The sequence below is a fragment of the Cibotium barometz genome, chromosome 10, assembly GCF_041138505.1.
Source record: "Cibotium barometz isolate CiBa-2024 chromosome 10, ASM4113850v1, whole genome shotgun sequence".
Classification (NCBI taxonomy): domain Eukaryota; kingdom Viridiplantae; phylum Streptophyta; class Polypodiopsida; order Cyatheales; family Cibotiaceae; genus Cibotium; species Cibotium barometz.
Genome location: NC_141055.1, coordinates 46,856,992 through 46,884,790, shown reverse-complemented (window position 1 = coordinate 46,884,790; position 27,799 = coordinate 46,856,992). Strand labels below are relative to the sequence as shown.

Here is a 27,799-nt window from a genome sequence, read left to right as displayed (position 1 = left end):
CTTACAGGTTTCATACTTCATTAAAAGTAGGTGGACACTTTATAAGTGTGGGCACCCTCTTTTGGCCTGGGCACCCTTTTATAGCATGTGGGGTGGGGGTTGGCCACCTACCCCACCTACCACACCCAATCTTTTGCATGGGAGGAAGGCGCCTCACTTCCAGCCCTCTCCCTTGCATTTTGGAGGAAGAAAACACAATTGTTGGCTGGGATTTAGAGAAAACAGGCTGGAGCACTCATTATTCTCATGAAATTGGTCGTACAGCAGGTACAGCAGGTACAACAACAGGTACAGCAGGTACAGCAAGTACAGTACCTTCATTAATTGCTGATTCTGGTCGTACAACAGGTACAGCAGGTACACCAGCAGGTACAGCAGGTACAGCGCCTTCATTAATTGCTGATTCTGGTCGTACAGCAGGTACAGCAGGTACACCAGCAGGTACAGCAAGTACAGCAGGTACAATACCTTCATTATTTGCTGATTCTGGTGGTACAGCAGGTACAGCAGCAGGTACAGCAGGTATAGCAGGTCAAACCAGTGGGGTTATCCGCGTGGATTTAGGACATACGCATTTCCTACAAGTGGCCCAGGTTGTTTCATTCTTCCTACTGGCTGTACGGTGGCTCCAGAAGATTTTCATCGCGAAGAATGAGGAATTCTCCTGCTCTCCTATGTCTGGACTCCTCTTCCATTCACCGAGTCAACTCCGTGAGGGTGCCCCATCGCTAGGACTGGCACGGCGTGATCCGTAGTGCCAGGGACGGGTGGATTGCACGCGAAGTGTGACTCTGGAAGGTGCTATGGACGGGGCAGCCCTTGGTGACTGCACACTCGGCATCAACAAACATGTTTGGGTTTGATACCTTGTTTTCATTGTGCATTGCTTATTGGAAATCTGGCCTTGGGCCCGTGTACTTGTAACAAATTCTCCCAAGTAATAATATCATTTCCTTGGGGGGGGGGCGGCCGTTCCGGCCTCAGTGTGGTGTCATCTATCTATGCTCAGAGTTGTTAATTACTTTTTGCTATTTTGTCTTGTGCTATTGTCTTTTAAGAGTGTATAATAAAGTGCTAACTGGAGAAGTGAGTCCAGGAAGGGGTGACCCCTGCTTGGGTCTCGTTTCAGTGGTATCAGAGCACGGATCTTCCTTTTTCTACATTGGGAGACAATCCAAAGGCTTCCTGACCACTCTCCATTAGTGACTTTACTCTTATTATGGCTAGCCAAGCAAGTAGCAGGGAAGTGCCAAATTCAAAGGGGCACTCCAGTGGAACACAAGCAAGTGGACGGATGCCTCATGCCCGTGATCATGTATGGTTGGGACAGCCGTCCCGTGGCAAGGAGAAAATGCAGGAGCAAGAGCAAGAGCCAAGTGCCATGAATGCAGAAATTCAGCGTATGCGAGAGCTTCTCCATGCCAGGGAGATGGAATTGGCCAGCCTACGTGAGGACCCACACATTCAACAAGTGCTAGATGCAAAGAAAAAGGAGGCAACCGTCTTTCAAGACTTTGAAGCTTTGGCTCGTGGATCAGGGCTGAAACCTCGTGAGCTAGCTCTTTCATTCTTAGTGGATAAGGGTGATGTATTGCAGGGCCAGGATGGGGAGCTTGTTATAAAGAGATCTCCATTGGTGGACATGCCTGGGATAGCCTCTCCAAAGCTGAAATCTGCTGTCCACAAAGAGGAGCCTTCCATTACATCCCGACGTGATTCTACCTTATATGGGAGGCATATTCATGCCTATGAAGGTAACATTACTTCTAGAGATGATCGTTACAAGCCTCATTCTTCATCATTGCAGGTTTCTCATGGGCTTAGAGAGCACCGACATCCCCGTACTACTACTTTACCTGTTGAACTCTCCCATGAAGAGCCATTTCTTCATGCTCCCATCTCCACATCCTCTCCGGATCATGCTTATGCTGCAAGAGAAAGTGGTGGGGCTACACACATGCATGCAGGTACAGCACATGGTTCACGTCCACGTATGCCACCTAAGTATGCAGGAGCATCTATGGATGCCAGGGCTGATCCACATGAACGTGGAATCAAGAGGACGCATGGGGATTATGAGCATCATGTTCATAAGCAAAAGGAATTCAAAGCCGGGGACAAATCCGTCAAGTTCGAGACATATCATGGTGAGTTTGATGCTTCCAAGGTTATGTCATTTGTTTCCCAATTTGACATTGCTTTTAGTGATGAGGATTTTTCAGAAAAGTCCAAGGTGAGGCATGCCAGCATGTTCTTGAAGGGCACGGCCGCTCATTGGTGGCTTGCAGAAAAGCTCTCAGGCACTCCCGTGGACACTTGGGCTGAATTCAAAACTAGATTCTATGCCCAATTCTTACCCCCTAATGCCAAGAAGAACATCCGCAAGAAGTGGGATTGGGTTAAGCAGAATGAAGGTGAGTCAGTTCATGCTTATGTATCCAAGTTTTGGAAAACACTCTTGGAAGTTTCCCCTATTATGCAGGTAAATGATGAGGAACGCAAGAGAAAGTTTGAATCGGGACTCCAACCGGTTTACCAATCGGGCTTGGAGTTGTACCCAAACCACACTCTACAACAGCTCATTTCAGCTGCTTTGGCCACCGAACAATTGGAGCAAAAGCTGAAGCAAAATTATAGAGATGGACATGCTCAAAAGGGGAAGGACAAGGCTGTCCCAAATCTGCATAAGGGTGGACAGCCACCTAAAAGGGACTCCAATGAAGTTAAGGGAGCTCCAAAAGCTGAAAGTACTTCAGAGAAGAAGCGTCCCAACAAAAGGCCTAACTATGGACTTACTCCGGAACAAAGGGTGCAATATATACGTGACGGTAAGTGCTTTTCTTGTGGTAGTAAAGATCACATGGTCCGGCAATGCCCAAAGAAAGCAGGCAAAGAGGATGCAAAGGAAACCAAGGTTAATGTGCATATGGTGCCCGATGTACAAGGGGGGACAGCCCATGATGCTTTGGATAGAATGGTATGCAAGGCATGGGGACAGCTCAAAGATCAACCCGCATTATTTATGTTTGATGATTGTGCCACGGACAACTTCATATCATTGGAAATGGCTACAGCATTGGGCATTAGTGTGGATGACATGGGACCGGAGATTGAGGCCGGAAGTGCATTTGTTGGCAAGCAAGTCAAGGTCACACCCCTTATTGGCAAGCTTCGCATGCATATTCAGGGATATTTGGACCATGAGAACTTCCTCATTGCACCATTAAATGGGTGTGATGTATTGCTTGGAAAGCCTTGGCACTCCCGTCTTGATCCTCGCAAGGCTTACAAGACCAACCGGATCACATTTATGCATAGGGGCAAAGAGCATGTTATTGATGCCGGTGTGGAAGGGAATTCTATCCCTATTGTATCCCACATTCAAATAAATAAAGCCATGAGAAAGGGTCTTTGCTCGTACATGATTTTTGTTCGTGATAGAGTAGACCATGTTGATCATTCTCTTGATTCTCTCACATGTGATAGGCTGGAATTTTTGAAACAATATGAAGATTGCTTTACAGATTCACTTCCAGGGGAGCTACCACCACCACGGCCGGAGGATCATCGTATAGACCTTGTGCCTGGCAGTTCTCCACCAAATAGGCCGGCATACCGTGTGAGTGCATCACAGCAGGAGGAGATCATGAAGCAAGTCAATGAGCTCATGCAAAAAGGTTTGATCCGCCCTAGCTCTTCACCGTATTGCTCTCCCGTACTTCTAGTGCAGAAGAAGGATCTCTCTTATCGTATGTGTGTGGATTATCGGGCTTTAAATAAACTAACCATCAAGAATAGGTTTCCTATTCCTCGTATTGATGATATTTTGGATAGATTGGATGGCTCGGCATATTTCAGCCGAATTGATTTGAAGAGTGGATATCATCAAGTACGGGTAGTACCAGAGGATGTGCATAAGACCGCTTTCAGGACAGCATTTGCTTTGTACGAGTATCTTGTTATGCCTTTCGGTCTTACAAATGCTCCTGCCACTTTTAACCGTATGATGGACAGGATTTTTAGAGATCATCGATCGTTCACTGGAGTTTTCTTCGATGACATCTTGGTTTATTCCAAGAGTGAAGAAGAGCACAGAAAGCATTTGGCCATAGTCTTTGAAGAACTCCGAAAGCATAGACTTCACATCAATGCTAAGAAGAGTGAGTTCTTCCTCTCCGAAATTCATTATCTTGGGCACATTGTTTCTCAAGATGGCATACGAATGGATCCTGCCAAGCTTGAGGCTATCAAGAATTGGCCTGAACTCAAGTCAGTGCATGAGGTTCGTAGTTTTCTTGGGTTATGCTCATACTATAGACGGTTCATATGGCATTTTGCTTTGATTGCTGCCCCTCTTCATCAGTTGACAAAGAAGAAAGTCTCCTTTCAGTGGACTTCATTGGAAAGCAAAGCTTTCTATTCACTAAAGGATGCAATCATATCTGGGCCCGTGTTGATCATTCCTGACTTGCACAAGCCATTCTTTGTGGAATGTGATGCATGTGGAGATTGTTTAGGTGCTGTCCTAAACCAGGAAGGACACCCCGTGGCATTTGAGAGCCGCCGTTTGCGTGATACGGAGCTTTCTTTGGGGATCTATGAGAAGGAGCTATTGGCAGTGATTCATGCATTGACCATTTGGAAGCACTATCTTCTCGGTGCAGAGTTTATGGTGAAGACCGACAACCAAAGCTTACGGTATTTTCTCACACAAACTAAGCTCTCAGAGAAGCATATGCGGATGGCAAATTTCCTCTCTATGTTTCATTTTCAGATTGTGCATACACCGGGAAAGAAGAATGTGGTGGCCGATGCATTGTCTCGAAGGCCGTATGTAGCTTCTATCTCAATTGCCTCTCATGGAGACTTGTCGTCTATGCAAAATAAGTACCATATAGATGCTGATTTTTCAGATTTATGGGCTGATTTGGTGGCTGGTCATACTCATGCATCATATGTGATCAAAGATGGGTATCTCCTTAAAGATAATTGCCTTTGTGTGCTCACAGATTTGAGGCAAAAAGTGTTGGAAGAATGCCATGCTCCACCGTATGCAGGACATAGAGGTATTCTACCTACTACTCATATGGTTGAACGCTACTTCTTTTGGCCAGGGATGAGGAAGGACATTGAGGCTTATGTACGTGCTTGCCTTACTTGCCAAAAGGTCAAGTTTGATCGTCAGAAGTCTCCTGGATTGCTTCTACCATTGCCTATTCCCTCGCAGCCATGGGAGAGTATAGCTATGGATTTCATCATGGATTTGCCTCGCACTCAGCAAGGTAATGATGCTATATGGACTATCGTTGACCGGTTTAGCAAGCAAGCTCATTTCTTGCCGGTCAAGAAAACGATCAAGGCAGATCATATGGCAAAAGTTTTCTTATCACAGGTATTCAAGCATCATGGTATGCCTAAATCTATTGTGGGTGACCGTGATCCTCGAACTACCAGTCTCTTCTGGAGAGCACTTTTTGACAATATGGGCACAAAGCTGAATTTTTCATCCGCTTTTCATCCTCAAACCGATGGTCAAAGTGAAGCAGCAAATTCAGCCGTATTGGACCTTCTCAAATGCTATGTAGCTGATCAAAAGACTTTGTGGGAAAAGTATTTGCCACTTGTGGAGTTTGCATACAATAACACGGTGCATGCTTCTACTGGGAAGGCTCCCTTTGAGATAGTTTATGGCAAAGTGGTATTGCCTCCCATCCTACGTACTAAGGATGAGATTTTTGCTGCTGATGACTTTGTCAGGGACTTGGATATTGCCTTTGCACAGGTACGGACAGCCATAGCCCGTTCTCAAGAGAAGCATAAGAAGGCTGCAGACAAGCATAGAAAGCATTTGGATGTCAAGGTAAATGATTGGGTATTGCTGAAATTCGAAAAAGCTAGACTCCGTAAGAGATCTGGTAAGGAGGGGATGTTTCCCAAGCTCTCATCCAGGTATTATGGGCCTTTCAAGGTCATTGAGCAGATCAATGAAGTTGCTTTTCGTTTAGCATTGCCATCCCATTGGAAGATACATAATGCTTTCCATGTTAGCCTCTTACGAAAGTATGTGGGTCCGGAACCAAGTCTTCCTATCATTGAGGATCCACCAGAAGTGGATGAGTTGGAAGAGATTTTGCAACCAGAGCAGATTGTGTTTCATAAAGAGCGTAAGCTCTCTGCAGGCAAGCTTGTAAGACGCTATTTGGTGAAGTTCAAGAACTATCTCCCCATTGATGCTAAGTGGGTTGATGAGGACTACTTCAAAGATTATCCGCAGCTTCTCCATGACTATTTGGAAGCTTTTCAGTTGCGGACAACTGTTTAGAAGACGGGGAGATGTCACCATTGAGTTATCTAATGGTCCTCTTATCTTCTTGTGTGAGCTTTGGGCTCTGGATGAGCATACTCCGTAGTGGTGCTCCATCGCTAGGACTGGCACGGCGTGATTCGTAGTGCCAGGGACGGGTGGATTGCACACGGTGTATGTTTCTGGATTACCACCGCTAGGACTGGCACGGCGTGATTCGTAGTGCCAGGGACGGGTGGATTGTACACTGTGTGTGTACCTGGAATTGACTTTCCGGTGGGCCTGTTTGTGCCCGGAAATGTCAAGTATTGTGCAAGTACATGAACGGAGATTATCCTTTAACAATGTTGCATTGTGCACTCATGTTTGCCTGCCTTTGAAATGTTTTCGCGTGAACTGGTTTTGTTTGCATGCCTGACATGTGTGTCTAGCTCAGGGGTCGGGGACGCCCTCCCGTGAGCCGTGGAATGCCTTGTCTTCTGACAGGTTTTGTGGCGTGTGAACAGGTGGGAAATCCTTATTTAAATAAGAGCTTTAAGTTATAAGCCTTATAACTTACAGGTTTCATACTTCATTAAAAGTAGGTGGACACTTTATAAGTGTGGGCACCCTCTTTTGGCCTGGGCACCCTTTTATAGCATGTGGGGTGGGGGTTGGCCACCTACCCCACCTACCACACCCAATCTTTTGCATGGGAGGAAGGCGCCTCACTTCCAGCCCTCTCCCTTGCATTTTGGAGGAAGAAAACACAATTGTTGGCTGGGATTTAGAGAAAACAGGCTGGAGCACTCATTATTCTCATGAAACTGGTCGTACAGCAGGTACAGCAGGTACAGCAGGTACAGTACCTTCATTAATTGCTGATTCTGGTCGTACAACAGGTACAGCAGGTACACCAGCAGGTACAGCGCCTTCATTAATTGCTGATTCTGGTCGTACAGCAGGTACAGCAGGTACACCAGCAGGTACAGCAGGTACAACAGGTACAATACCTTCATTATTTGCTGATTCTGGTGGTACAGCAGGTACAGCAGCAGGTACAGCAGGTATAGCAGGTCAAACCAGTGGGGTTATCCGCGTGGATTTAGGACATACGCATTTCCTACAAGTGGCCCAGGTTGTTTCATTCTTCCTACTGGCTGTACGGTGGCTCCAGAAGATTTTCATCGCGAAGAATGAGGAATTCTCCTGCTCTCCTATGTCTGGACTCCTCTTCCATTCACCGAGTCAACTCCGTGAGGGTGCCCCATCGCTAGGACTGGCACGGCGTGATCCGTAGTGCCAGGGACGGGTGGATTGCACGCGAAGTGTGACTCTGGAAGGTGCTATGGACGGGGCAGCCCTTGGTGACTGCACACTCGGCATCAACAAACATGTTTGGGTTTGATACCTTGTTTTCATTGTGCATTGCTTATTGGAAATCTGGCCGTGGGCCCGTGTACTTGTAACAAATTCTCCCAAGTAATAATATCATTTCCTTGGGGGGGGGCCGGCCGTTCCGGCCTCAGTGTGGTGTCATCTATCTATGCTCAGAGTTGTTAATTACTTTTTGCTATTTTGTCTTGTGCTATTGTCTTTTAAGAGTGTATAATAAAGTGCTAACTGGAGAAGTGAGTCCAGGAAGGGGTGACCCCTGCTTGGGTCTCGTTTCACCCTGTGTCAAGGATTTGGAATCTGGGATACGGAAGGAGAGGGAGGAGGAGATGGAAAGCGCGACGCTGGAGAACGGGTACGCTCTTCCAGAGCCAAGATCTGCGCCTTCTGCTCGTCCAACTTGGTTGTCTGGTCTGCGATTGCTCGCATCATCTGCTGGAACATATCTGTAACACTCAAGCCTGGTGCCCTAGCTGGGCTGCCTGGTGCACTCTGGTCCCATGGTTCTTGGTCTCTCTCGTCGTCAAAGCTCGCCATAGCACGAAAACACACTTCCTTTCGGGAACGCAATCTGACCATCCACTATCTGTGTGGGAGACGTCCGAAGGCTAAAAACCAACCGTCCCTCAAGGGACAGGAGTCACTCCGAAAGGGGTAGTCCACCGGCGTCTGAAAACCAACCACACGAGCGAGAAAAAATTCTGGTTTCTTTGCTGAATCTTTGCACTTGAAGTAGGCTCTGATACCACTGTAACATGCGGAAGCTTCGGAGAAGATCGGTAACTTCAATGCTCAGAAATCAGCACTCTTTTCGCGACAGAATTAACGCACAAAAACTGAATGAAGATGTGCAAAAAATAGAGAGAGAGAGGGAGAGATGGAGAGGACACAATATTGGGTCCCAAATACCCTTTGTAGGGCCCCCACCACGGATGGTGTATTTGCTTTATTAGAATGATGTAAATCTGAAAAGAAAATACAGAAATCTTGACCTTTCTTGGCTGAGAAAACTCTGCCCTTGACCTGCAGTCCTTCACCCCTTTGCTTTAGCAACTCCTTGGCTTGTCTAGCCCTTGTTTGCCTCGGCTCTTGGTGAAAAATGAGATGAAACAATGGGATTGTGGGCTCCTCTATTTATACTACTCCAAGATGAGCATTCGGCCAGGCGGCCAGTTCCCTTTCTGCCCACAACTATAAAATTAGCATTAAATGCTGAAAATAACACATAAAAAGTTGTGCTTTATTCCCTAGATGGCTGGGCTTTATGCGCATGACTCCTTAGGGACTGGGGCATAATCTTTAGGCTTTTTGGGGACTGGGCTGCCCCATACTTGCCCTTACAGCCATAACCAGGCTGTACAGCCTGTATGCTTTCCCCTAGTCTGCCCCTAGGGCTGTCCTACAGCCCCTTCATGGCTGGTGGGTTCAACCAGGGCCTTCCTGGCCCTCATGGGGGTGGTTTCACACCATCCCCATGCCCACTCTAAGACTTGCTGTAGCCCTATGGACTGGCCCCTTGTTCTAAAAGCAAACCCTAATTAACTACACAGTGATCTGGCATCTGGTACCATACCAAGTACACAGAATCACTGACATCATTCCAGAGGGAGACTCACAGCGCGGACTGGCACTATTTCATGTGCAGGACAATGCACACCTGACCTCGGACGACTGAGATGGATCCTTGGCTGACTTGTCCCGGACTGGGCTCACATGGGACCAGTTCACCATCCCAGGTCCTGCACCTTCTGTACAGATATGTCTACGTGGCATCCAAGTGCGGGATGCACGTGACAACATGTGTGTATGTATGTGTGTACATGTGTGTATGTCTATACATATGTGTGTATGTATGTATATGTATATATGCATGTGTGTGTGCACGTACATTGTATGTATTCACATATGTATGCATGTATCTGTTGTCACCATTTGGCTGCCCAAGTGGTCTTCCCCTACTTTGTGCCAAGGTACGGAAGGCTAGGGAGCTTCATGTCACCCGTACTGAGGCCAAGACTTGTGTGTCACCTACGGGAAGCCACGCCTCGTGTCACCCGCAATGTGGCCAAGACGTGAAACCCACTATTAGGGATCCTAGTTTAGGCTTTCCACCATTGAGCCAATTCCGTGCTCAAGAAGACCTGCTATCTATAGGTTCCATGAACGGGAGATGTATCCATTGCATAATGCATCTGTACACACCTATGCTTGCTTGAAACTGATTTTGCGTGACTTGTTTGTGTGTGATGAGTCATGACTGCTTACTATGACATGTCCAGTTCACGGGGGCAGGGGATGCCCACTCGTGAACCATGCGAATGCCCTATATTCTGACATGGTTTGTGGCATGTGAACAGGTGGTAAGTATTAACCTAAACCTTTGTTCTTTATTATAAAGGTTTTATAACCTTTACTTTTCACATTCATTAAAGTCATACACTTGCCACTTGCCAGTGATGACCGAGGCCCAAAGGACCCAGGTATGGGCCACCCAACTTGTGGGCACTCTTTTGACCAAGTAAACACACACACATAAGTCTGTGTGGACACTAAAAAGAGGTACCCGCCATAGTTTAAGGTGGGTAGTGCCATATGGCACTAGGAGGTTGGACCCCTCCACCTCCTGCCCACCACTCGGATACGTAGAATGTGCCCATGTATTCCAGACAAGGAATCAAAGATGAACCCATTCCGTGTAGTCCAAATATGCCAAAGTCTTGTCCATCTAAGGAAATGGAATATCACAAGGTGACGGTCCGAAGTAATGACTTGAGGACGAATCCCAAATATCCACTGATGAGCCGAAACAGTAGACCTCTCTACTGCCTCCCAAACGCGAGAGACAAAAGACCAAATCTGACGGGCCACTGGACAACTCATGAACAGATGCATAACTGTTTCAGTGCATGTCGTGCAGAAGAAGCAAGAGGCCAATGTAATTTTACGACGGCTGAGCTGATCCCGTGTAGGTAACCCTTCCACCAACATCCTCCAAATGAAAACCTTACATTGGTAAGGGAGTTTAGACTGCCAACCACACATAAGAGTTTTCTGCCACCATGATTTAGACTTGTGCAATCCCCAGACCTTATTGGCCTTGGCTGAAACCCAATCTTTCTCTGATACGAGCTTATGATAGACCTGGTTAGCTGAAAGTGATATCAAGTCACCAGATTTACATAGTGCCCAATCAAGCCAAGGCTGATCTGCAAATGGCCAAGGCAATGGAGTAAAAGGCTCAACTGCATGCAAGATGTCAACCCATAGTGGCTGAAATGTCCGAGGAACCCTAAAGTGCTGCCGAATACGACGAAACGAATATGGCCTGTCACCTCACGACCAGGTATCACAGCATCTCGGATTCTAACCAAGCCTAACCTGACCATGCGGTTGAGTTGTATGCGTGAAGCATCTCTGTCTGGCCAAACAATGACACGCGACTCCACAAATGTTTCGAACTGCAAAGAGCTCAAAAGTAGTCTTTCATGACCAGGATCCCACCGAGCCAATAGTAGAACTTCATGCCAAGAAAGGAGAATATGCGATAAAATGTGAGATGAGCGAATACGGACAGGATGAGCCGCATTCACAATGTCCCACCATGAAGCCTGCACACGTGTCCGTCCATGTGACAATCCCTCAAGTCACGAGCCATGAATACCCAAGGCTGCTCCTGCAAACACATATCCTGAAAAAGCGCCCACCTACGCGCCACCATATGCAAGCGGACATCCAGTAAAGCAGCCCCACCCATTCTTTTGGGCGTCGTAATGTGATTCCAAGCTATCCATGTTTGACCCATAATATTTCCTTGCCTCTTCCACAGCAGAAACCGAATGGGAGCAACCAAACGGAGAAGAGATTTGTGCGTCCAAGGTAGCAAAGGCAAAAAAATAGGAAATCATGCTAAGCATAATAACCTGAGCTACCTTAACCCTCACATGCATAGGCCACCCTTGAGCAATACACAAATTTATCCGTGATCCGAGCAAAAATCCAAGCAAGAAGCGCTTGGGGGTCCACATCCACACCCACCGGATACCGAAGATGACGAACAATGTCTCCTGTATGAACCACACGGCCTTGCCACCCTAATGCCTCAAGATCAAATTCCGTGAATACAATGAGGGCTGATTTTGTTGAATTTATTTTCAAGAGCACGACTCTCTCTCTCTCTCTCTCTCTCTCTCTCTCTCACACACACACACGTGAGGCTGGCGCATCCCTTCTCCCTCACCGTCTGCAGTACTTTAAGGTGAGACTATCATCCCAGAGCTGTACCTGCAGTACTTGCTGGAAATGCTATTGTACCTACGGTACTTGCTGGAGACCCTACTGTTACTGCAGTATCTGCTAGAAACCCTATTGTCCCTACAGTATCTGCTGGAAACCTTACTGTACATACAGTACTTGCTGGAAACCCTACTGTACCTGCAATATACCCTACTGCACCAGTATTTCCTGGAAACCCTACTGTACTTGTAGTAACTTCTGGAAACCCTACTGTACAGCCTTTTGTACCTGATGTACTTGCTGGAAAACCCTACTGTACAGCCTTCTGTCTTGCTGGAAACCCTACTGTACCTGCTGTACAGCCTACTGTACCGGCTGCTCTTGCTGAAAACCCTACTGTGCCTACTATACTTACAGTAGCACTTGCTGCACCAGTTGTTATACTAGCTGTGCTACCTGTACCTCTTATACCGGCTGCACATCTTATTGTACCTGCTGAATCTCACATTACATCTACTATACTGGATGTATTTGCTGTGAACCAGCTCTGAGTGTACCTGCTGAATCTCACATTACATCTACTATACTGAATGTATTTGCTGTGAACCGGCTCTGAGTGTACCTGTTTAAGTACCCGCTACTGGAAACCACATACTAGAACCTGTTCGTGTGTATGTACCTGTTTGTGTACTTGCACCAGGGAGGCTTGAGCCACGGTCTCTATGAGGGTGTGAGCCAGGCTCTAGTACGAGAGCGCCTGTTTGCGGGTGGTCTTGGAACGACAATTTCGCATTCGCTTCTCTCCACATGTATGAGACTAGTGGCCAGGCTACTTTGACTCATTCGACGAGTCCAGCATCAACAATCTACTCCAACACACTTTGGTTTGGGTAACTTGTCTTCATATTTGCATTGCATTGGAGGCCCCGGTGGTGGCATACTGTGCAATGCTCGTCTCTTGCGGATTATCTTGATGTATCTTTCAGTTATTTTGTGCATTGTGGTTGTTACATTTTAAGTGTTGACACACGTATTGTTCACAAGACAGTGCCCAAGGACGTTCACACCTAGCCGGTGTAGTTGCATCTGTATGTATGCATACAGAGATATATATATATATATATATATGAAACAAAAAGAAAGAGGCAAGGGCTTTTACACACATACCTCAAATGGATCGTTTTGAAGAATACCCTGAGCTAAATAGTTCGGTAAGAACTTGCTCACATCATCCCTACTGTAGCCAAACGTCATCTGTGTTAGATCATTGGTCCCAAAAGAGAAAAAGTCTGCATGCTCTGCTATCTGCATCATATACAAGGCATTTAAAAAAAGATAATAACTGAATAGTGGTATCTATGTACCATGACTTGAAAATCACAGCCCTGCAAATGCCTTACCTAGCATAAATCAAACAGTTAGCTGTAAACAATCGATGTTGAACTTAAAAGCATATAATTGCTATTCTCTCAATGATGTTGAGCTCACCTCATCGGCTACCAAGGCTGCACGTGGTATCTCTATCATGGTTCCAACTTTATAGTTCAAACGTGTTCCTGTCTCTGTAAAAACTTGTTGCGCTACCTTATGGATTGCCGAAACCTGGTGGCCCAACTCCTGAACCAGAAACAACTAGCTGTATAAGAATTCAAAAGAAAAATTTCCCTTGGAATTATCATTTAAGAAACACTCTTTAACAAATGCATGAGCTACTAAGTCGATTTTACACATAGAGCCACACACCCATGGGTGGGCCCTCCTCCCACTCGCTTACGATGATGTCGCCAACTGCAAGAAGAGAGACTCAAACCCAGCACCTCCACCTTGGGACACTCCAAAGTCTACAAACAACTCGCCTATGCTACGGGAGCCCGAGCTACTAAGTCTTAAAGACATCTTGAGCACATAAAGAGCATGGATAATTGGAAGACTTGTATTCAAAACGAAACTTTGCAATACTAGTAGTCAGAGTAAAAATCAAAGAAATTGAGAAGGGAAGAGAGAATCAAAGTTATTCCTTCTCCAAGCTGCCAATGCCCCTCTTCAACACACAGTGCAGTGTCCATGACCTTCTCTACCCACTCACAGCTACACTACTCTCTCAACTTTCTTAATTTCACAAAGAAGGGTTTCACATCAGCTGAGGTAACTTTTTACACACGCTATCACCAGACATGACTCAAGAAACTTATGAGAAACAACGTGCATATTGACTGGCAAGTCAAGGGAGGGATCACACCTCTATGAATGCTAAAGTCTATGGCAGAATCTCCTCTGGATGGAAGGGGTAATGTCGTGAGCCTCCCAATGTATGTGCCTAGATGCTAACCATAGGGTTAGACATTATCTCCTGGCTGCAAAATTTGTTTTCTTTGGCAACCATTAAGCACTGCTTTATTTGGTGAATAAGCCTTACCGCACGGGATGCATCACCACATGGTTGCTAAACCTTTTGGAATGTGATTTCACTATCAGTGTGCGAAAGGGTTCCGTGCATGTCCATGCCGATCACCTGTCTAGAACTCCAAATGGAGAAGAGACGGAGAACCCCCTCTAGGAGCGGAAGATGATCTTCCTAGTACTACGTTGTTCCACATTGACCATGTACCGGAATGGAGTGAAGACATTGGCCACTTCTTGGCCAATGGATTCCCAATTGACTATCTCATCAAGGACATAGAAGATGCCTCATCAGGAAGGTGGGTGCCCCCCTATCAATTGATAGTAGGAATGCTTTACCAGAAGGGTCAAGATGGCATCATGAGAAAATGTGTCCATTTCCTTTGTTGCCGTTCTTGAGCAAGCTCATTCTAGTATCGGCGAAGGACACTTTACTTACTGGGTACACGACTGCCCGCAAGGTTCTCCAGGCTGAGCTATGGTGGCCTACACTCTTTGGAGATGCAACAGAATTTGTCAAACGTTGCAATGAATGCTAAAGAATTGCCATGGTCCAACAGAAGGAGCGTATGCCCCTAACACCCGTAATTTCAAAACAACCATTTGAAAAATGGGGCTTAGACTTCGTGGGTCCCATTAGCCCATCCATAAGGAAACCCAGGCATGCTTTATCATAGTCACCACTTATTACTTCACAAAGTGGGTTAAGGCCAAAGCTACACAGAATATTGACGCAAAATCTATCATCGAGTTCCTTTATTAGAATGTGATTATTCGTTTCGGTTGCCCACTAGAAATAGTGAGCGATCGTGGTATGCATTTTATAATCGAAGTGGAGTTCTTGCTCAAAGAATTCCTTGTAGTACATAGAAAGTCAACACCTTGCCAACCACAAGCGAACAGCCAAACTAAGAGGATAAACAAGAATTTGTGCACCATTCTCACCAAGAAGATAGAGGCATAGAGAAGCTATTGGGAGCACAAGTTGCACTCTGCTCTATGGGTCTACCGCACCGCCTACAAGGTGGCTACCAATAGTACACCTTTCCAACTTGCATTCAGACTTGATGCAATCATGACAATGGAACACCTAGTTCCAAGCCTCCAAATTCAGCAAGACATGATCTCAAGAGGAATGCTCTCACAGAGTGGTTAGTTGCCTTAGAGCAACTAAGCGAGCAAAGATTGCAATCCACTTATGGATTGATGGTTGAAAAACTACGCCACAAGAACAATGGTTTGACGACCAACTAAAAGACAAATGCAAAAAGGTAGGAGACGTGGTACTCATGTACAATGTCAAGAACACCAAACAAAAAGTACCGATGCCAAGGTCCCTACCAAGTCACGAAAATTGCTCCTCAAGGTGCAGTGACAATAGAGACCTTGGGAAGGCTGAGATGGAAGGCTGTTTCAATGGTAGCAAGCTGAAACGTTACTATGGACCTCTCACACAAGACATGCTCTATCAAATCCACAAGAAAAAGGAAGAGAAACAAGGGCAGATAATGAAAAAAGAAGGGAAGTTTGGAGGTGATTGCTCGACAAAAAAAGAATTAAAGAGGTTGTAGGTCCCAAAGTGTGTAGATCTCTGTACATGTAGCCGACCGTTAGGATGTGATGAAACCGAAACAGCATTAGAACCTGGTATGGCCGAGAGGTCTCCCTTAGCTACGTCACGTGGAAAGGTAGCTCAATGTTGATGGAGAATGTCCTGGATATGGAGCTGATGAGGGAGATCGTGGCCGACGTCCTGGGAGCCGGGAACATTGGGCACACTAGACTGCGGAGCTCGGCTACTGGATGAATCCATCCTCAGTGAGCGTGTGCAACCGGAATCTTATTCTAGGAATTGATTGTGGAAGAGGAGAATTAATTCAATCATAAAAACCATTGCTTGTAAGCTTCAACTAAATCAAAGCAATTGGAATTTAAACACTTAAAACAAAATTAAAAATACTTAGCTCATAGACCATATTGGGTGCAATCTTCCCCCCTCTTGTGCGTGGCCTCTCCCCACACAAGAGTATTTCTTTATTAGCTTTCTTTTTCACCAAAATTAGGCCATAGCCCCCAAAATATACAAGATATGCTTTTTAGAGAGCACGGCACTCTTCTTTAACAAAAATAGAGTGTCAAATTGGGACTAGGGTAAAGCCATAGGCTTTAATAAATTCCACATAAATAAATTTAAAGTTCAAAATGGAAAAATCATTTGATAAGGTTACAAGCTACTATGCTTGCCAAAAATGAAATGTGATGAACCAAGACATTTCTTCCAAAGTAAACTCTTCAATTCCCATAGTCTTCATCACTTGAAAATATAAGCCCAATTAATTATTAAATTAATCCCACAAATATTAAACAGGCACAAATCATCACCAACTCATGACTACCAGGCGTAAGTACCCCAGGAATCACCCTGTCATACAAACCTAACTGAAATAATCATCTGTGGCCTTAAACATACGTCATATACCGCACGTATTAATATTTATAGTGGTGTCACCCACGATATTAACCTAGCCGGCATGACGCAAGAGTAATCTAGGCGTCCCCAAATTACTCAAGAGGGGATAAATAATATTTTTCTAGAGGACTTAAAATATATTCTCATGACATCCCTCTTGCTTGAGTTTGCAATTGTCCTCAATTGCGGATTTGCTGGGTTTGAAAAGAATGAAGAATTTCAAGGTAAACTCGAAAAAATTTCTCAGGCATCCATTTAGCATCTTCTTGTGGATGATTCTTAAAAGTCAAAAGATACTTGAAGTATTGATTACCTGTTCTTGTTGTTGTTATCTCTTGGTCAATGATAGTATCAGGAACTAGTACTTCTTCCTCTCCTTCAATAAGAGGTGGTTCCTCATATGTTGGATGAGTAGGAAGTGTTCCTCGAAAAGGTTTCAAGAGATGGATATGAAAAGAATTGTGGATATTCCAATTAGATGGAAGCTCTAGTCTATAGGCCACATCATTAATCTTTTGAAGGATTTTAAATGGCCCATAATATCTAGGCGCTAGCTTCACTACAGGGAATTTTTCCACACTCTTTAATCGACGTTTTTCAATTCTCAAAAGTACATAATCACCTTCTTGAAATGAAAAATCTTTACGCTTCCTATTTGTTTGAGATGTATACTTCTCTTGAGCTCTTGCAATACAATCACGCACTTCAGATAAAATGCGATCAAAGTCTCTAACATATTGGTCGGCAGCTTCAATCTTATGAGAGAGTCTAGTAGCCGGAATAGGCAATGCTCTTCCATAGATAATCTCAAATGGTGCTCGACCAGTAGCAGTATGAGGAGTATTATTATAAGCAAATTGGAGTAGGTGTATGTACTTATCCCATGCACTAGGTTGCTGGGAAACATAGGCTCTAAGCATATCTAAGATAGTGCTATTTGTAACTTCGGTTTGTCCATTCGATTCCGGATGGAAAGCCGTAGAAAAATCTAACTTAGTGCCTAAGTTTAAGAAAAGAGCAACCCAAAAGTGACTACAAAATTTATAATCTCTATCAAAAACTATCACTTTGGGTAGTCCATGATGAACAAAAATTTGCTTAACAAATATGTTCGCGGCTTGCTGAGAAGTTAGTGTCTTTTTACATGGAATGAAATAGGCTTGCTTACTAAATCTGTCCACTATTGTCCAAATCATGTCATGGTGACTGGAAGTAGTAGGAAAGCCAGTAATGAAGTCCATAGACACTTGTTCCCATGGTCTATCAGGAATAGGTAGAGGCATAAGCAATTCTAAAGCTTTGCCTTTGTAGCTTTTAATTGTTTGACAAATGTTACATTCAGCTACAAATTTAGCTACATCATTCTTCAAATGAGGCCAATAGAATTCTCGAGAAACTACTTGAAGTGTTGCGGAAACTCCTCTATGTCCCACAAATGGTGGTTGGTGCATCTCTTCCAAGACAAGTTATCTATAAGGTTGAGTAACACACAATCTTTTCTCAAAGAAAAGATAGCCATCATTATGAGAATAACTTCCTTGAGGTGTCCAATTGTTTTCACTCAATTTGATCCATATTTGAGAAAAAATGTCAGATTAAGTCATACGAACTTGATGATACCCAGACTTTAGATCAATCTTGCTAAAGATCTTTGATCCTCTAAGCTTGTCAAGAAGATCATCTACCCTAGGAATAGGATATCTGTTCTTGACAGTAATCTTATTCAATGCACGATAGTCTACACACATTCGGTAAGTTCCGTTCTTCTTCTTAACAAGAAGTACTGGAGCTCCAAAAGGTGAACTACTAGGTCGAATAAGGCCTCTCTCTAGCAAGTCTTCTATTTGGCTTTGGATTTCTCTTTGTTCTAAATTGTTGACTCTATAGGGAGCTTTACAAGGCGGGGAATTTTCAGGCAATAAGTCAATACTATGATCCTCAGGCCTAGACTTAGGTAATCCTGGAGGCAGATCTTCCATGAAACAGTCACTAAATTTGGAGATAAAAAGATCAAACTTTGGACTTTTGGATGTGTCAGACTCAGCATCAAGCTGGTTAACCCATACCATATAAGTCTTATCTCTTTTTCTTAGAGCTCTCTTTGCTTGAGTGTGACTCAACAAAGGACTCATTTCTCCTTTGACTTGACACAGGAGGATAATATCTTCATTGTCCTTCCTTAGAGAAATGCTATGAGTGTCATAGTCTATAATAGGATTGTATTTGTGTCTCCAAGGCATACCCAAAATTATATCTACCCCTTGTAAAGGTGCAACTAAGAAATCCCTCTTTTCTGTTAAAGGTTTGATGCATAAATCCAAACTTTTCACCTCTTGCATGCAATTATACTTTGTTCCAGTAAATGCTGCTTTGACTTTAAAGTGCGTAGGTGAAGAATGAAGATTTAATGCTTTAAGTACCTTTTCAGAAATGAAATCATGTGTACTACCATCATCATGCAAAATAAGAACTTCATGTCCATTTATCGTTCCTTTTATTTTAAGCAAAGAATGAACATGAGGTTTACCTTCTTGTTCTGAGTAATCTGGATCGGAATTACCCTCTTGCTCGAATGATTCTTCTTCATTGTCGTCTTCTTCAATCATATTGACTCGAGCTGCTGGTGTTGAATTCTTGGTACGCTCCGGACAATTCGGTGCTATGTGACCTTCTTTGTGGCACTTGAAACATTTGATAGGAGATATCTTCGGTTTGCCACCATTGACTTTCTTATTGGTACTCATGTTGCCTTTATCCTCGTCCTTGCCTTTGTCATAACCTGGTTTATACATCCTCTTTGAAGCATAAAAAGATTTAGTAAATGGTTTAGAAGAAGTACCCTCATGTGCTTTAATCTCTTTAGTAAAACCATTTTTACGTTCTGAATTAGTTGCCAAAGATATTGCAGAAGATAGTGAATGAGGTCGAAACATATTCACATCGGCCCTAATGGTAGATCTAAGGCCCGATATGAATTTCCTCTTTTGGTCCTTCTCGCTGACTCTATCCACATCTTGCATCTGTAATAAAGTATTCCAGAACTTTTCTACATACTGTGACATAGTTTCCTTTTCCAATTGATGCAAAGTGTCCCATTGGTGCCTAACTTTGGACTTGAATTGTGAGGGTAAAAAGTGCTTTTTAACCAGCCGTTGAAATCTTTTCCAAGAATCTGGCTTGTCACGACCTTGCTTTATTACACTCCACCATAAAGCTGCACTGTCTACTATATGATTGACTGCACATTTAATCTTATCACTCTCTGAAAATTTTTCTCCAAAAAAATAATCATCTAGTTGACTAAGCCAAGCTAAAATGACCCTAGCATCCTTCTTTCCATCATAATTTTGAAATGTGAAAGCTTTCCGACTAATCTTGGATTCTTTTTGTGACCTTTGTGCTTGCAATGTAGCATTTACAGCCCTTTGAATAGTGTCATCTTCGTCATCAAAAGATAGCGAAGAGTCACGCTTGCGTCTACGACTCGTGAGCTGTCTCTCCAATTCAATACGCTTCTCTCTTTCTTCTACAATTTGATGTTGTAAAGAAAGGAGTTGCTCTTGAATTGATGGCGAGATAGGCAAATCTGCCATAGTGCTTGTGCAAATGATGTAGATAAATAAAATTTTACTTTATTTGATGTAAATAAATAAAGCAAAAATAAATACTTATCTTGTTTTTCTCCCGCAATTTGATCTTGGTTGAAGCTGAACAAAGACGTTGTTCAATGGTTGAATTGAATTCTCGTCGCCTCAAACAAATCCCGAACGATTCCGTGTGATTCAAGAATCTTGGGCTAGTCGAATTGTTGATGAAATAATTTTTTTGCACTTTGAAACCTGCTGAAAGAGTCCTGTAAACCTTGCCCAATCTCTGTAATATTTTCTGAAATTTTTCAGAATTTTTCAGAAGCGATTTCGGAATTTTCTGGCCTTTTCTAGGCAATTTTCAAGCCTTTTAAAACCTGTAAATCACTTTTCTGTACCCAGAAATTTTCAGAATTGGAAACCTTTGAATTTCTCTTCAAATTTGAAAATAGGAGAAGTAAAGGTTCAAAAAGGAGTGATGTGACTTGTATGGGGATTGGGAAAAGTAAGAGTAGGATTAGAGAGAGATTAGACTTATGGAGAGATTAGCTTTGTTTTTTTTTTTTAATCACCTCCACTAGCCGTTTTGCGCCGGCAGGCTGCCGCCGTGCGCCTCCTTCTCCAAGAGTTTCTTGTGATTTTTTTGTTGGTTTTTACAGAGAAAAATAGGCTCCGTCCATTATAGATTTACTCATGCTTGAAGCTTTCTGATTTCTGAGAGATACCCGTGAGGTTTTTGGCTATGAGGATTTCATCCATACGGTCAGATTTTGATTTCACTGAGTATTTGGAAAAACCACTTTTTGATAGAGAGGGATGGTTTTGCAGGGTGGTGAGTGGGTTTGAGAGTAGATCTAGTTTTGAATCCTTGACCTTTGGGTAAAGATCTACAAAACACCCTTCTGTCCACTGGATAAATTCCTGCACTTTCTTGATTTTTGAGAAGTTGAAGCCCTTTCCTACCTTCTCCACAAATCTCCTAGCCCAAGCTCTGATACCACTGCAACCGGAATCTTATTCTAGGAATTGATTGTGGAAGAGGAGAATTAATTCAATCATAAAAACCATTGCTTGTAAGCTTCAACTAAATCAAAACAATTGGAATTTAAACACTTAAAACAAAATTAAAAATACTTAGCTCATAGACCATATTGGGTGCAATCTTCCCCCCTCTTGTGCGTGGCCTCTCCCCACACAAGAGTATTTCTTTATTAGCTTTCTTTTTCACCAAAATTAGGCCATAGCCCCCAAAATATACAAGATGTGCTTTTTAGAGAGCACGGCACTCTTCTTTAACAAAAATAGAGTGTCAAATTGGGACTAGGGTAAAGCCATAGGCTTTAATGACACTCACGAAGATCAGCCAATAGTCTCCTTAACCATACACAATCTATTGTAGCTGTAAAGACTCAGCCTCACAAGTAGATGTAGCAACAATGGGTTGCTTTTTACTCAACCAAGATATGCATGAACTGCCAAGAAAAAAACAATTCCCACTGGTTGATTGCCTGGTATCATAATCACCAGCCCAATCTGAATCATTGTATGCATAAAGCTGCAAGCTACTCCCCCTGGGATAGAACAAACCAAGATCCAGGGTACCCTTAAGATAACGAAAAATGCGTTTGACTACTTGCCAATGCTTTGTGCCTGGGCTGTGCATGAATTTGCTCAACAAAGACACCCCAAAAGATATGTCTGGCCTCGTGTTACACAAGTAAATGAGGCATCCCACTGCCTAGCTGTAAATGCCGGTCTCAAAAGGCTCTCCAATATCATGCACAGTAAGTTATACACCTGATTCTACCGGAGTAGAAATGGGCTTACATTCATCCATGTGAAACCTTTTTAGCAAACTTTTTATGTACTTAGTTTGCTGCATAACAATGCCATCATCTGTATGCATAAACTGTATGCCGAGATAGTAGTGTAAAGCCCCAAATCTGACATATCAAATTCAACTTTCAAATCAGCTTTGAAATCTGAAATTTGTGCTTTGCTAGTACCTGTAATGAGCATGTCATCTAATACAAGATGACTATGAGAATATCGGCATCGGTTTTCTTCACATACAATGTGCTTTCAGCTGGACTATTCTCATAACCTTGGCTGGTTAGATGAGAATGTATCTTATCATACCAAGCTCTTGGAGCTTGCTTTAACCCATACAATGCTTTGTGTAACCTGCATACTTTATGTTCCTCACCAGGAACTACGAAACCAATGGGCTGATTTACATATACTTCCTCGTGTAAATCCCCATTTAAGAATGCAGTTTTGATGTCCAATTGATGCACTTTCCATCCTTTATGTGCAGCCAATACAATCACTGATCTTATTGTGGTCATTCTCGAAGTAGGAGCAAAAGTCTCTTCATAATCTATTCCCTTTTTCTGGGAGTAGCCTTTAGCCACCACAAGTCTTGCTTTGTACCTGTCAATAGTACCATCAGACTTTCTTTTGACTTTGTACACCCACTTTGTTCCAATTACATGCTTGCCTTTAGGCAATTCCACAAGATCCCATGTATTGTTCTTCATGATAGAAGAAATTTCAGCTTGCATAGCTTGCAACCAATGGTCATTCTCATGTGCTTCTTCATAAGAAGAAGGCTCTTCTGAATCAAAGAGACCACCCATTGCTAATGCAGACTCCCCACGATATATATTCAAAGCATGGCTGGAACTAGCCCTTGTTCTACCTGTGAGTGGAGCTGCAAGTTTGCTTTCTTGCAAAGTTTTCAGCAACCATCTTGGCACTGACTTGGCTGTGTCTATGGCTGTTTGCTCTTCCCTGACAAGATCTTCCACTTCTTTCATAGAAGGGGGCTGAATGGCTGGCTGTTCCACATGTTCTACATGAGGATTTTCTTGTGTAGGGGTTGGCTGATCTGAATCCCCCCTAATTGCAATGGGTAAAAGTCCATCAAACATGTCCTGTATGACTGTATCATTGCTTTTATACAAGCTGTACATGGGCTGTTCTGAATTTTCAGCAAATACCACATCTCTACTGACAAAAATCCTTCGTGTAGTTGGATTATAAAGACGGTATCCTTTTCTCTCATATCATACCGTACGGTATTCCGTACGAAAAGGGGTCGTACGTATTCCGTACGAAAAGGGGTCGTACGGCGTACGAAAACAACTATGATCTAAAAACACCCAAATGTACGCATATAATCCACTGTTGGCTTTCGGCTATACCAAGCCTCAAATGGTGTTATGGTTTTCAAAGCTTTTGTTGGACACCTGTTCAACACATGAGTTGCACACATTATAGCTTCCATCCAAAATTTGTGAGGCAACTTTTGTGCTTTCACCATGCACCTTGCCATCTCCATGAGAGATCTATTTTTCCTTTCAGCTACACCATTCTGCTGCGGTGTATAAGGCACAGTACATTGGTGTTTGATGCCCTTTTGAAGCATATAATCCATGAATGCATTTGACATGTATTCTCCACCTCTATCTGAGCGGAGTGTTTGGACTTTACATCCACACATATTTTCACAAAGTGTCGAAAGCATGTAAACACATCTTCTTTCGCTTTCAAAGGGTAAGCCCAAGCAAACCTGGAGTAGTCATCAATGAATGTGACGAAGTAAAGATGCCCCCCTATGGATGGTGTCCGCATTGGACCACATACATCACTATGTATGAGCTGTAATTTACTTTCAGCTCTAACAGCTCCATCTTTGGGGAATGGTTTTCGTTGCATCTTTCCCAAAATACACCCCTCACATACATGTCTTGGTGGAGACTCAAGAGGCGGCATATTATCAACCATATGATGCTTCTGCAAAAGCATCAAACTCTGAAATTTTTTTACAGGCCCAAAACGAGCATGCCATAGCTCTGCATCATGCATAGCAGGAGTGTGGGCAGTCACTGTATTTGCATCATAAGTACACTTGTCATAGCTGTCCAGCTTATACAAGCCTTTGTATCGTGTTCCAGAAGTGACTATTTCATAACCCTTTGATGGGTCTTTTACCAAACACTTCCCGTCTTCAAATTCAACCTTTAAAACTTGGTCGTTTATGGCTGAGACTTATGGCTGAGACTTATGGCTGAGATAGAGAGCAGATTTTTCTTTATCCCTGGAACATACAATACATTTTTCATACATATATTGGCACCATTGGCTGCAATAAGTATGACATTGCCAATTCCCTTTACTGGATATGTGGTATGATCTGCACATGATACAGTGCGGCCATTTGAAGCATAAACCAAGTGCTGAAATACATCTTTGCATGAAGTGATGTGGCTCGAAGCACCACTATCAAAATACCATGATGCATTCTGTCTGTCAGATGCAATGCAAGACATATTAGTGTCTGAAGCACTTGGTGTGTCACTAGTGCATGTGACCAAAAAAGTGTACTCTTCTTGGATTACATTAGCTGATTGCTGTGCTTTGTCATCAGAAGAGTTTGCTACTGCATTGCCTGCTTCTTTCCTTTTCTCTTTTGCAATCCGCTTCCTACATTCACTGATGTAGTATCCAGGCTTATGGCAGTAGTGACATTTGCCCCTTCTTTTTGGGCTTGTTTGCATCCCCTTTGTCAGACTTTTCACCACCAGAAGAGGGCTGTCCATGACCAGCCTTGCTAGACTGTTGTCCCCCATGCCTAAAGCTCTTTGCTTTACCCTTATCCTTGGCTGTAAATGCCTTGTCTCCACCACGGATGCTCGATAAGTTTGCTCATATTTGCTCTTCCTGCAAGAGTAAACCCACCAGCTCTTCAAAAGTGACGGGATCAGCACCTCCGCTCATTGAGAGGTTGAGAGAGGTGTGAAAGCCCAAGTAGGAAGGCGGTAAAGAATGAAGAGTGTTGGTGACCATTTGTCTATCTGGGATAACCTCATCAATGTTGAGCAATTGTTCCTGCAAATCTTTCACTTTGGTGAGATGATCTGCCATGGAGTCACCCTCATCCATAGAAAGAAGATCCAATTGCCTCTTCAAGTAGGCAACTCTTGCCTCGTTGCGTACATGATACATTGCTTCCAATGTGTCCCATGCAAGCTTCGATGTCTTGCAAGAACGAATGTGCAAAATAATAGTCCTTTTCACTGAAAGGGCTATCAATGACATGGCCTGTGCATCTCTAGAGTCCCATCTCTTCTGCTCTTGTGTAGGAGCAGGTTCTACATCAGGAGCTCTTTGAGCACCTCCCCTTTGAGGCGTGGCTGGCTGTATGGTAAGTGGGCGTGTGTCATCACCACACACGATGCCCCAAAGCCTTTTGGCTACCAGCAACTCACGGATCATGAAACTCCAGAGGGAGTAGTTAGATCCATCCAGCTTATCACACCAAATACATCTGTAGCATTCTGTGCCATGTCAACAAAATATACCTGCAAGCAAACCAAGCACCAATGTGCATTGCCAGGCAACCAAATGTCCTGAGCAAATGTATGCCTGCAAACCAAAGCAAGTGTAAACCTGCACCAAATTGTCCAATTACACACAATGTGTATACATACGCGACAAATCACAGCTGTAATGCCCAATTACATGCTCCAATTTGAAAATCCCCAATTTTATGCACTCCAATCGCTTCAATGTGCATCTAATTGGCCAATTTTCACAAAAGCCCCAAATTTTTGCAAATGAAAGAGGTTCAATTTGCTGATTTTGACCTCAATTTTGAAAACCCCCAAATTGCAATTTTTCAATTTTGCCTCAAATTGAGAAATCCCCCAATTTGCCTGAATCCTACACCACCTGCAAGCTTTCAAATCTTCCTGGCAAACCCCCAAAATTTGTCGAATCTCGAGAGGAGTGCCTGCAAAGCTTATTTTGTTTACTTTGTTTAATTTTTCTGTTTGCTGAAACAAAGGTGGGCAGTACTGATGCACAGCCGGGAAGATGCAGTACAGAAGCACAGTCGGGAAGAGGCCTGGGCGTTGAAGGGTGAAGATTGGCGTTGGAGGGAGCCAGCAGGGCTGTCGGCAGGTGTCGGGCGCTCAGGTCGGGGAGGGTGCGAACAGCGGAAGCGGCGCTATACGTAGCTGCACCAGGACCCAAACGGGTGCAGTCGGCAGCCAGACTGCGGGAGTCTCTGGTCGGCCAGAACGGCCAGGGCGGGTGCAACGGAGCACAAAGGGCGAGCGCGCAAGTCGGAGCAGGTTCACGGGGGCCTGGAACCACCTGGAGTCGTCGGTGCAGGACGGACGCCGGCCACGTGCAGAGGTCGGAGCAATGTCGTCTATACGGCGGATCGGCGACCAGCGTCCCGGAACGGAACGGCGAGATATGGACTGTCGACGGCTCTGGGCAGCCGGAACACAAAGTCGACGGTGGGCTCTGGGACGGAACGGACGGCAGGTGGGAGGCGCACCTGGGCGGAGGGGGCGCTGGGCCGCCGGCTGCAGAGGAGGCTGCCGCCCGCGGGCTGAGCGGCGGTGGTGGGCTCCCCACCAGTGCCGCCGGCTTTTGGTGGCCGGACGGTGGAGCAGCGACGGAACTGTCGGATGGAATGCAGGGACGGACGGCGGCGGAAATCTGCAGGTCTTCCGGCGACAGAATTTCAGGGCCAGCCCCCAGCTCCCAGCTCTGATACCAATTGTTGGGTGTTGGACTCACACACACAAACCTGCACATTAGGGTTGGGTGCAGGGTAGAGAAGCTCACACACAGAAATGAGAGAGAGAGAGAGAGAGAGAGAGAGAGAGAGAGAGACAAAAGTGTGGTATCCACAAAATGCAAGTCAACCCTTGCATGTGTGCCACATCCATATAATATAGAAGTACAAAATATTATATGTTAGAGTGTCCTTTCACACTTGATGTCCAAGGGGAAAAACCACATGGGAAAAAGTGCCCTTGGTTAAGCCCTGTTCACACATAGCACTACCATAAGTGAGCATATGCCTACAGCATGGTCAGCTTCAAAGGAGGGTGGCAGGATGGAGAAGTCAGGGAGAAGGTGTGCCAAAGCCGGAGATCCCATAAGGTAGTCCACGGTGCTAGTACCTCCTGAGTGAGGGAAGGAGATGAGGTCATCAGAGGAGGGCCATTGTGACATCCCGTTATAGATAACAAGACCATGTGTAGCTCCCAGCTCTAAGAAATATCTCCCATACACCGTGACCTCCTCATAGTTCTATGATGATCTCTACATCCCTGTGTCAGGGATGTCCAGCTCGTGTAGTCTAATAGGGTCGTCCAAATCGAGTAATGGGACCTGCTGACTCCCCGTCCTAGAGTTGAAGTCCCCGAGCAGGAGGACTTCCCCCAGCTATGAGAACTCCATAATATCCCCATATATTGGTAAGCACGGTGATTGGCCATGCTGTGCGGCGTAAGGGGAGTGGCACGGTGCAAAATTAACACACAACAATGTGGACGACTCTGTCATTGCTAAGCTATAGCCGCATCCAAAGATACCGTGCATCCTCGTCCTTCCGAACGATGCTGA

At 44.4% G+C, this 27,799-nt stretch overlaps 1 protein-coding gene across 2 annotated transcripts in view; it reads right to left on the bottom strand.

Annotated features, from left to right (window-relative positions):
• PPDK (pyruvate orthophosphate dikinase) overlaps positions 1-27,799 on the bottom strand; it is a 71,241-nt gene that overhangs the window by 23,071 nt on the left and 20,371 nt on the right. For both annotated transcript variants that reach the window (XM_086804242.1, XM_086804243.1), the window contains exons 16-17: positions 13,400-13,528; positions 13,079-13,216 (exon numbers count right to left, since the gene is read on the bottom strand). In XM_086804242.1, coding sequence (XP_086660368.1) covers positions 13,079-13,216; positions 13,400-13,528 — 267 coding nt within the window. The remainder of the gene's footprint in view (positions 1-13,078; positions 13,217-13,399; positions 13,529-27,799) is intronic.